Source organism: Alosa pseudoharengus, unplaced genomic scaffold (assembly GCF_046254945.1).
Source record: "Alosa pseudoharengus isolate Yale_2024_CS ecotype anadromous, Long Island Sound unplaced genomic scaffold, YU_APseudo_1.1 YU_APseudo_1.1_scf_1, whole genome shotgun sequence".
Lineage (NCBI taxonomy): Eukaryota > Metazoa > Chordata > Actinopteri > Clupeiformes > Clupeidae > Alosa > Alosa pseudoharengus.
Window position 1 is genome coordinate 33,885,211 of NW_027468564.1, and position 11,368 is coordinate 33,896,578.

Here is an 11,368-nt window from a genome sequence, read left to right on the forward strand (position 1 = left end):
TGTATGTGTGTGTGTGTGTGTGTGTGTGTGTGTGTGTCTGTGTGTGTGTGTGTGTCTGTGTGTGTTCCTGTGTCTGTGCATGTGTGCAGCAAGTTTGACTTGTATGGACAAGTAGCAACAGCAGTAATGCGTATGAAAGAGTCTACCCAGGTTCGCCCACAGGCTTCATGAGCTCGCCCTCATCACTATTCTGCTCTGTTGGTACCCGGTCACAAACACCGGAGGGTTTACCCCTGCATTAAATAAACAGACCAATAAGAGTATTGCTGTGTGTCCTCAGGTGGACAACTCCTCCCTCACAGGGGAGTCTGAACCGCAGGGCCGCACGCCCGACTTCTCCAACTCAAACCCCCTGGAGACCAGGAACATCGCCTTCTACTCCACAAATTGTGTCGACGGTGGGCAAACACAACCAACAACAACAACACAGCCCTGTGCTTTACCATGCAACACTATACTGTGCTATACTGTACTATACTACACTATACTTCACTATAGGCTACTATACTATACAGTACTATACTATACTGTAGTATACTTCACTATACTGTGCTATACCTTAAACTATTCTACTATTGTACTATACTACACTATACTGTACAATATTTCACTATACTTTATACTATACTATACTATAGCCTACTGTACTTTATTACACGGCTCTTCACAATGCAAGTAGAACGCTCCATTGACTTGAATGGGATTTCCCTAGCGGTCATTATTTTCGACTAAAGGACCTCTGAAAAAAATAATGACCGCTGTCAATTGCAACAGAGTTTGTGATTCTAATTCAGGTCTTTCATATCACTCCGCAACTGCTGGAACTTCATTCAAAAGTGAAAAGCAGAAGGTTAATCAGCTGTGTTCTAAAGAATGTTTGATTCAAGTTCAGTGTGTGTTGTTACAAACTATTTGTTTTTTTCAGCAAAAGCCACGATGAACGGTAACAAATAGGCTATAGCCTAGTAGGCTAAAGAGTCATATCGTGGGGAGTTTATTGTTTCGTTTCGGCAAGTAGCCGTGTAATAAGCGGGATAATGTATAGAACGCCGGTCATTATTGGGAAAATAAGTCCCTTCAGGACGGAACAAGAGCCCTCCGCTGTGCGTCGGGGTCCGGTTTGCCCTGTCGGGACTTATTTTCCCAATAATGACCGGCATTCTATACATTATCCCTTACGTACTATAGTATACTATACTATATACTATTATACTATACTTTACTGTACTATACTGTGCTACACTATCAGAGGCCAGGGTGACCTGTAGCTGATGTTTTATGTGCCCTTATTATCATGTCTACATGTTCTGTGTGTTTCTTATGTGTTGTAATATTTGTCATTACTACCTGAGTGTATTGTTTTGTTCTATTGTTGGTTTCCTTCTATACTGTGCTTCTCTGTTGACGGGTATTTGATTTTAGTTAGTATAGTTAGTTTTAGTGTGCTCTCCGATATGTTGGGTGTTTTTCCATTACACCACATCAGAGTAACTTTACGATACTTTGGCTGCACATACAGTACACTGTGAATGTTTAGTCTTTAAACCATGAGCTGACAGTGTCCAATCCTGACCTGCCTGTCCTTATGTGATCCCAGGCACTGCCAAAGGCGTGGTGATCAACACCGGTGACAGGACCGTCATCGGCCGCATCGCCACGCTGGCCTCCAGCCTGGAGACGGGCAAGAGCCCCATCGCCGTGGAGATAGAACACTTCATCCAGATCATCACGGGTGTGGCGGTGTTCCTAGGCGTGACCTTCCTCGTGCTGGCCCTCGTGCTGGGCTACGGCTGGCTGGAGGCCGTCATCTTCCTCATTGGCATCATCGTAGCCAACGTGCCCGAGGGACTGCTCGCCACTGTCACCGTGAGTGTGTGTGTGTGTGTGTGTGTGTGTGTGTTGTGTGAAGTGATATTGTGTGTGTGTGTGTGTGTTGTGTTAAGTGATATTGTGAAGACCTGGTGCATGCTACTGGTCCATGGGTTTGCATATGTATTGTACTGCATTCTTAATATTTGTGTCCCTGTACCATTTTCTTCATGTGGACATAAATAAATGGTTAAAATGTGTGTGTGTGTGTGTGTGTGTGTGTGTGTGTGTGTGTGTGTGTGTGTGTGTGTGTGTGTGTGTGTGTGTGTATCATCATCAAAGAGGCAGCACTGAACTAAACTAAATCACAGACACCTCTCCTTAGAATTTAAAACAGAAGCGTTTCTCTGTGTTCAACTTTGTTCTACTAACGCCATCTAGTGGATGTAAACCTGTAAGACAGTGTATAAAATACAAGATGCCCCTGTTGACCGTTGAGGTACCAGTAGCTTTTCAGTGGAGACAAGATTCATTTCCTGGGTTGTCTCAGGCTCTTGCCTTCTGATTTTCAGGAGCATTCAGTTCAGACTGTTCTTTTTCACGCCACTCTGACCCACTCTACTGTTCTCTAAATTCTACTCTATTCTACTATATTCTAATCTACTCTACTATTTTATTCTACTCTACTCTACTCTACTCTATTCTACTCTACTCTATTCTACTGTACACTACTCTACTATACTCTATTCTATTCTACTGTAGCCTACTCTACTATAATCTATTCTACTTTACTGTAATCTACAATACACTACCTTTCTCTACTGTAATTAGTTCTTTACCCTGATATGTTTAATGTTTTCTACGCTGAAGTGTACTATTACTATACTGTATCTCTATCGTCATGAATCATTTATCATCTTTGCTTCTCTGTGTCTGACTCTATTTAGTACTACTATACTGTTGCACTATATGTTATGTGATGTTATACTATGTTACCGTCACTTGTCTCAGGTGTGTCTGACGCTGACCGCCAAGCGCATGGCGAAGAACAACTGCCTGGTGAAGAACCTGGAGGCCGTGGAGACGCTCGGCTCCACCTCCACCATCTGCTCCGACAAGACCGGCACGCTGACCCAGAACCGCATGACCGTGGCCCACATGTGGTTCGACGCACAGATCCACAGCTCCGACACCACCGAGGACCAGAGCGGCGCCTCGTTCGACTGCTCCTCTGCCACCTGGCATGCCCTGGCACGCGTGGCGGGCCTCTGCAACCGGGCCGTCTTCCTGGCTGACCAGAGCGACGTGCCCGTTATGAAGGTGCAGGAATGACATAGAGAGTGGAGAGAGGGGGGGGGGGTAACTTAGACAAAACTAAATAAACCTACATCAACAGCTCGATAGACACTGGAGCACTATAATTCAGTGTCTTCATGTACAAGTGCATGTAGAGTCACAAGTCTCAATATCTCGCCTGTTCTCATTCATCATAATACCTTATGAATGAGTGTGAGACTCTCGAGTCTCAATTATCTGGCCTTATCTAGCCATACTACCTGATCAATGAGTGTATGTGCTTTTGTTTGATTGTTTGTTTGTTTGTGTGTTTGTTTGTTTTGTCCAGAGAGGCACAGCTGGCGACGCGTCAGAGTCTGCCCTGCTGAAGTGCATTGAGATTCACTGTGGCCCAGTGAGTGCGATGCGGGAGAGATTTCCCAAGATGGCAGAGATCCCCTTCAACTCCACCAACAAGTACCAGGTAATCAAGGCCCTCTGACACGCCTCTGACACGCCTCTGACTATCATGTAGTCATAACAGGGGTGTTTAATGCCAATTTTCATAAGATTTGATCATTAAAGCATCTTTCTTTGGAGGGGGCATTCCCTGGAGTCCTTGCAGAAATCTATAAAAATTAGGGTTGGGTTATAAGGATGTCCACCATTCTTTCGCAAAGTGATGGGAAGGTGGGTATGAACAGCCAGTCAGCATTGATGTTAGGAAAGACCCTTAACACTAGGCCATGATCAAACCTCAAGTGAGCAACTGAAATTCAAGAGGGTTACACCAGAGAGGGTTGAAGCAGAGCAAGAGGCGCAAATGTTCGACAACCTCCTAATTGCGTTGCTCTATCTTGGCTAGTAATCAAGGATCTTCGGTTACACGTGTTAGCCTATGGCTAACCAGCTCCTCTTTAGCTATAGGCAAACTGGTGTAACGCTTCCAATCAATTAAGCTAAGCTAGGCTGATGGTGTTAGACTGGGAAACACAGAGAAGATAAGGGTATGTATCCTCTTATCTAACTCAATAAATAGACAATAATAACCCCTAACATAATCCCTAACTCCATCTTTGTTGTTGTTGTTGTTTCTATCAAGATGGCTGCTTGTAGTATTAAGAACAAAAACTTGTTTGTTATAGCTCTCCATCCATGTCAATCCTGATACCTTGGAGTCAAAGCACCTGCTGGTCATGAAGGGAGCACCAGAGAAGATTCTAGAACGCTGTTCCACCATCCTCATCGAGGGCAAAGAGCAGCGTCTCGACGAAGAGATGAGGGCCGCGTTCAACAACGCCTATATGGAGCTGGGAGGCAGGGGAGAGAGAGTGCTGGGTATGGAGCAGAAGAACATAGAAGCCACTGAACTGCACTCAGAACCAAAAAAAAGTTAGCCTATATGGTCACATCATGTTGTCATTTCTGTGCCTGGTTTCTGGTTACAGGTTTCTGTCATCTCCCCCTTCCTGACGGGCAGTTTCCCGAGGGCTTTAAGTTTGACACGGACGAGATGAACTTCCCCACCGAGGGCCTGTGCTTCCTTGGCCTCATGTCCATGATCGACCCCCCGCGTGCTGCCGTGCCTGATGCCGTGCGCAAGTGCAGAACCGCTGGAATCAATGTATGATAAGTCTTTTGTTGTGAACCTTTAGTAACATACCAGACATTTATTTTGCTTTTACTTCGAACTGGGACATTACATTTGTCACAATATCACAATTGCAGGACTGCAGGAGTCAATGTACAATCAGTCCTTTTACAATAAGTTTTTTTTTTTGGGGGGGGGGGGGTGCCTTTTGCATTTAATGAATAGGACAGTGTAAAGTGACAGGAAGTGCGTGGGAGAGAGAGAGAGAGGTGGGTGGGATTAGGAAATGACCGTGGATTTGATCCAAGGACCCTGTGGGCACTTGGACTTTAGTGAGATACTGTATAAATGCTATCGATCGAGCCACAGCTGGCTCACAATAAGTCATTTGTCATGAACTTTCGCGAAGATATCACACTGTTCTGTCCTCCAATGATGGGGATACACTAGCTTTTTGTTGACCAGACATTCATGTACTGACTGTGTTGCTGCCCAAGCACTACACGGGGCTCTAGACATGCTACTGCAGAACTCCAGGTTCATAAATAAAGCCGGTCTTGCATGGACATTTGGAGTCATGTACTGCACCTATACTAACGCTCCTGTGTGCTACAGCGTTCATGTAAATATTTGCTAATGCATTACATTTTACTGATCTGTTCTCTCTTTATTTTGTATTCATGAGCATTGTCTTGCTTCCATAAACTTTCTACAATGTCATACTTTTCCTACTATCATGCCAGGTCATCATGGTCACAGGTGACCACCCAATTACTGCAGGGGCCATAGCCAGGGCTGTGGGCATCATATCCGAGGGCAGTGAAACAGTGAAGGAAATGGCAGAACGACTGAACGTGCCTGTTAGCGAGATCAATCCAAGGTACTCAGTGCTTGCTTGTAGATCATTAATAAGACTGTCCATCATTGAATTTAAATTCAGTAGATCTGTGTTTGTTGGCGTTTGTTGGATGGAGTCATTAAGAGTTTGACATGACAGTTTGTTTTATTATAACATTCTAAAGACTACCACCAACAGTTGGCAACTTTAGAATGTTGGAGTTTGTTGGTATTTGTTGGAGCAGTGTGCAAGCTCCTTATCACCACTGCCCATAATCACAACAAAGAATGGCCGTCTGTGTTCTCGTCCAGAGATGTGAAGGCCTGCGTGATCCACGGTGGGGAGCTGAAGGACATGACGTCCGAGCAGCTGGACGACATCCTGAGGAACCACACAGAGATTGTGTTTGCCAGAACCTCTCCGCAGCAGAAGCTCATCATCGTTGAAGGTTGTCAGCGGCAGGTAGTGATCTAAATACTTTATATAGTATGACCGTTGCATGGTGTGGTCACCTACTATGTGAGGACCACATATACACATCCCAAGTGCCCCTCTTAATTCTTGACACCTCCAACCCTTTGCATCTATTAGAACAAGGTGCATTAAATAGTCATTTGGTTCATTTATTGGACTATTTTTTTGGAATAATGTATTTTTTCTACATATATTGAGTATAAGATAAGGAATATATACATACATATATATATATATACATAATAGATACAAATGTGAATATATTAAGTAAAATGAGATGTACATGCACACGTCTTAATATGAAACGGAAAAGAACGGTTTTTCTGGTTTGCAGGGTGCTATTGTGGCAGTGACGGGCGACGGGGTCAATGACTCTCCAGCTCTGAAGAAGGCCGACATTGGCGTCGCCATGGGTATCGCTGGGTCTGACGTCTCCAAGCAGGCTGCTGACATGATCCTCTTGGATGATAACTTTGCCTCCATCGTCACAGGAGTCGAAGAGGGTACATAACTTCTTCTGTCATTGATTTTTAAGTAGCTGGCTTCCCTTATCAAAAGAATAACTTAAGTACTGACTTAAGTACTGACCATTCACCAAGGAGTATTTATACTATCCCATTACACATTTACACATTGTGTTTAGGGTTGAGAAAGGGGGATTATTTGTTGACCAAGGAAATACTTGTTTGACAAGTAAACTGTATCATTTATCATAATCACACATATACTAGCCTACACTGTGTAACACTTCATTTGAAGTTGAAGCAGGGATTGTGGTTAGTTTCTTTGGCCATTTCCTCCTAATCAAATGTATTTGAACCTACCATCAGGGCGTTTGATCTTTGATAACTTGAAGAAGTCCATCGCTTACACGCTGACCAGTAAAATCCCTGAGATGTCACCGTTTCTCTTCTTCGTCATCGCTAACATCCCCCTGGCTCTTGGCACGGTCACCATCCTCTGTATCGACCTGGGCACTGACATGGTATGAAAGAGTGTTTGCTGCATGTATCCATAGATTGTCACCTCCACCCAAACATTAGAAATGGAAGATTGTACAATGGTGGACATAGGCCTACCAAGTGGGTATACTGCTTACATGTATAGAATAAACCGAACCAACTCTTGAATAAAATACATTAGTGGCTAAGTATGGCCATATTTGTGGTCATATTAACTGCTGTGTCTACTAATAGTGGAAACAACCTTTGACCTGACCGATTTTCTTATGCTATGCCTACTCTGGCTGCAAAACAAATCACTTATTGCCAGAATCTTGCTGCAATTTTGGTCTAATTTATTTTTATTGTAAGTGTGTGGTACCACACTGTCTGTGCCCTTTGTCAGCCATTGAGCGAAGCTTAAAACACATATGGTTATGCTCCCAGGTTCCTGCCATCTCCCTGGCGTATGAGAAGGCGGAGAGCGACATCATGAAGAGACAGCCCAGAGACCCTGTGGCGGACAAGCTGGTCAACGAGAGGCTGATTAGCGTAGCCTACGGTCAGATTGGTAAGGGTCGACTATGAGGCTGATTAGCGTAGCCTACGGTCAGATTGGTAGGGCAATTCTGCTTCCTGTTTGCTACCTTAATTGAAATGCAAGTGAAATTCAAGAATTCTATTGGAATTAAAGAGCCAGTTTCAATTAAATTCTGGAATTGTGCCCAATCCTGATTGGATGCAACAATAATCTTCTTCCCAGTCACTACGTTTGTTTTCCATTTCCATTGTTGTTCCAAGGAATGATCCAAGCAGTGGGAGGATTCTTCACCTACCTTGTGATCCTGGCTGAGAATGGCTTCCTGCCCATGGACCTCTTTGGAATTCGAGTCTCCTGGGAAGACAAGTACAACAACGAGCTCGAGGACAGTTATGGCCAGCAGTGGGTCAGTGTTGCAGATATGCACTAGCCCAGAGGTTCTCAAACTTTCTGGGGCTAAGGCACACTAAAGATCAAACCAAAACGTCAAGGCACCCCGGCTTATGGTTACTTATTGTAAAGTATTTCACACCAGTGTTTCCCATACATTGACTTATTTGTGGCGGCCCACCACAGTATGAACATTGACCACCACACAATGATTTTCCAGGTTGTACTAAATTGTGCTTAAATCTTGTTAGCATCATAACCACGCTGTGCTTATTTGTTAAAAACTGTTGCATTTAAGTTAATTTTGCTAACCAACCACCACAAATGGAATTCAATTCTGTGGGAAACACTGCACACACATATCTAGGCAATAACAGGAGTGTTCATTCTCATGCCCATAATGTTTCTCTATACAGTGTGTTCATGAACTGAGACCACAGTGATAGGCATAATATGTTCGCATGATGTTGATTGAGCTTTTTAATCAAGAAGCCGATGCATCTAAAAATAGCTCTATCGCTCGTTGGGCCCAAATCTTCTAGCAGCGCCCCTGGCCTTACGGCACACCGGTTGAGAACCACAGCACTAGCCCATGTGGCAGATCCATTTCATTCATTTAATAGCTATCAAATATATGACATGTCATTGCATCTCCCATATTTATGATGTCTTGATTTGATCTATGTGGTATATATACTAATACAGTAAAAGAAGGCCAGTTTACTGTACTTGCTCCACTGTATATGTACCAGACGGAACTGGTACTGGTGAATCAGTATATCAGGCATGCACTACCCTAACATAGACCTACTGTACAGTATAGGACATTCCAACAGTTTTCATATACATGTAGCTGTCAGACATTGTGTATGCATGTGTGTGTGTGTGTGTGTGTGTGTGTGTGTGTGAATGTGTGTGTGTGTATGTTTGTGTGTGCTGGTGAGAAAGAAAGAGAGTGAGTGTGTGTGTATAAGAGATCTCAGTCTCATGCCGTCTTACCTCCCTCATTGTCTGGATCCTCTTGTAGACATACGAGAGCAGAAAGATTGTGGAGTACACGTGCCACACAGCGTTTTTCGTGAGCATCGTCATCGTGCAGTGGACTGACCTCATCATCTGTAAGACACGGAGATTGTCCCTCGCTCATCAAGGAATGTTCTCGTAAGCGATACATCCAACACACTCTCAAGCACTCAAGCCTTTAAACAAAGCAGCAACTTTAGAAACTGGTTAGATGGTCTAAAGATGTTTTCATTGGTTACATGTAGATGGTCTAAAGTTGTTTTCCTTGGTTAGAATCTAGATGGTCTAAAGATGTTTTCATTGGTTACATGAAGATGGTCTAAAGTTGTTTTCCTTGGTTAGAATCTAGATGGTCTGAAGATGTTTTCAGCTGCCGTTTATGTTTAAGATTTGTCAGTATGGAGTCACACCTATGTGCTTACATCACAACACAACACAACACAACACAACACAACACAACCTAAATGTATGTCAGATTATATTTAGAATTATTATTTTTATTATTTTTCATAGTATCTAAAGACTTGTTGCCATGGTTTACTCTCACCATCTCCTTTAACCCTTCACACACACAGGAATAAAGTCCTCATTTTCGGCCTGTGCGAGGAGACAGCTCTGGCCGCCTTTCTCTCCTACTGTCCAGGCATGGATGTTGCCCTGAGGATGTACCCTCTCAAGTGAGTAGATGGCTGAATAGATATATAAATACTATACTGTACTAATTCTATTATTATTTACCCCAATATAGTACACTGTGATGAAACACTTGAAATGTAAAATGACATTTAAACCTTGTTTTGTTGTTGTTTCAGACCATTGTGGTGGTTCTGTGCTATGCCCTATTCACTGCTCATCTTCGTCTATGATGAAGTGAGGAAATATATCTTGCGGAGAAACCCAGGAGGTGAGTATCTCTCTCTCTATCTCTCTCTCTCTCTCTCTCTCGCACGCACACACACACACACACACACACATGCACACGCACACACACGCACACAAACACATGCGCACAAACACATGTGCACACACACACACACACACACATACACACACGCCCTTCCATCTTCTCTGTGTGTGTGTGTGTGTGTATTATTGTCCCATAATGTACAGAGAATGAGCTTGTGGAAAATAAAAACACAGATTATGGCATTAGATCTTTATCATGGACTGTATTATGAATAGTAAGCTAACTCAGATACTGTTTGCCTCTTTTTCAGGCTGGGTGGAGAAGGAAACATATTATTAAAGATCAAAAGACGGACTCCAACAGTTTATTACACCCCTAAACTTTTAAATCTCCACTCTGTTTCTCTACTCTGTATACATTCACAGGTTTTTCACAATAAAGTCTTCTCATGGCCTTAAAATGGCTTAAGCATAACTGTACACCTCCTTCCTCTTTTCTGTCTGAATTGTTCCACCCCCATGAAGGTCATAAAGGACTGGTTGAATTTGCATATTGAGGCTGCTATTGGCCAAGATCCAACGCAGAAATCCTCTGCAATGTCACTTATTGCCTATTTTGCTCATGATAGGCTATGTCTAGTAAAAACATAGCAGACATCATATGATTTTAACAAAGTTTAAAAACTTGATTTTCACTGGAGGTGCCTTGAAATAAATCATCACATCTACAAGTGTCTCTATCTCATCGTAACATTTTGGTTTTCTATGTGTAAAAAGTTGACAGAGATGGTGTTAGATGCAAGTCAAAAATAAGCATGGCTCCAAACGCCATTTAGGATTCAGTTTTGTCTGCATTGACATATGGTAAACTATCTAGATCAGATTAGACACATTTGTTCCCCTTTCAAATAACCTTAAATTGATCGGAATATAGACAATATTCTAGCACTATTGCTGCTGGAAATGGGTGATGATAAATGGAATGTGTATCTGCAACCTGCAACCTTGGTAAATGTTGGGAAAAAGAGGTAATTTTTCAGCATTTTATCTTAGTTTCACAATAAAAAAGATGTGGAAACATCCAACCTGGAAGGTAAGCTAGTTTATCAAAGGGGATTTTTTTTTTATTAAGAACATATTAGCCTATAGGTTTCTATTTAATGCAAGATTAATAGAGCTGGGGGTTATTTTTATTTCACACACACAAAATCTTGAGGTTGGGGCGAGGCCCAGGCCCAAAGGATGCCCATGTTCAGATGATATAGCCTATGCAGGTAGTGAAGTCCTACCATTGCCCAACTGTACAATTTAATTTCAATTTCAATCATAGCTGTTTTTTAAGTTTCCTTTTTGCCAGGAAGGGAATTCGATTTAGCAGGCACATAGGCAGACTGGGCTTCATAACGTCGCCAGTACTGGACACATGGGATCATGTTGTAGTCAAAGATTTTCAAATTGTATGAAAGTAGGAAAGATTTAGCGTCTCCAAATGTGTTCTCACTTCAGCCCAGTAGACGGCAGCAATGCGCAAGATTACAAACGGCTAATACAGTCAACAGAGGAAGTCACTCTCCAATAAG

General features: G+C 42.8%; 1 protein-coding gene across 3 annotated transcripts in view; it reads left to right on the forward strand.

Annotated features, from left to right (window-relative positions):
• Positions 1–10,263, forward strand: part of LOC143126018 (sodium/potassium-transporting ATPase subunit alpha-1-like) — a 13,565-nt gene extending 3,302 nt beyond the window's left edge. Inside the window, exons 7-22 of one of the 3 annotated variants that reach the window (XM_076287938.1) lie at positions 281–398; positions 1,598–1,866; positions 2,821–3,129; positions 3,434–3,568; positions 4,230–4,422; positions 4,533–4,708; positions 5,419–5,555; positions 5,825–5,975; positions 6,322–6,490; positions 6,818–6,972; positions 7,376–7,499; positions 7,730–7,875; positions 8,887–9,020; positions 9,458–9,559; positions 9,695–9,786; positions 10,100–10,263. In XM_076287938.1, the coding sequence (XP_076144053.1) occupies positions 281–398; positions 1,598–1,866; positions 2,821–3,129; positions 3,434–3,568; positions 4,230–4,422; positions 4,533–4,708; positions 5,419–5,555; positions 5,825–5,975; positions 6,322–6,490; positions 6,818–6,972; positions 7,376–7,499; positions 7,730–7,875; positions 8,887–9,020; positions 9,458–9,559; positions 9,695–9,786; positions 10,100–10,128 (2,439 nt within the window). In that variant the 3' untranslated portion in view covers positions 10,129–10,263. Of the gene's footprint in view, positions 1–280; positions 399–1,597; positions 1,867–2,820; positions 3,130–3,433; positions 3,569–4,229; positions 4,423–4,532; positions 4,709–5,418; positions 5,556–5,824; positions 5,976–6,321; positions 6,491–6,817; positions 6,973–7,375; positions 7,547–7,729; positions 7,876–8,886; positions 9,021–9,457; positions 9,560–9,694; positions 9,787–10,099 lie in introns of those variants that run through there. The other 2 variants (XM_076287944.1, XM_076287953.1) reach the window with 2 other exon arrangements.
• The last annotated feature ends 1,105 nt before the right edge of the window (positions 10,264–11,368 follow it).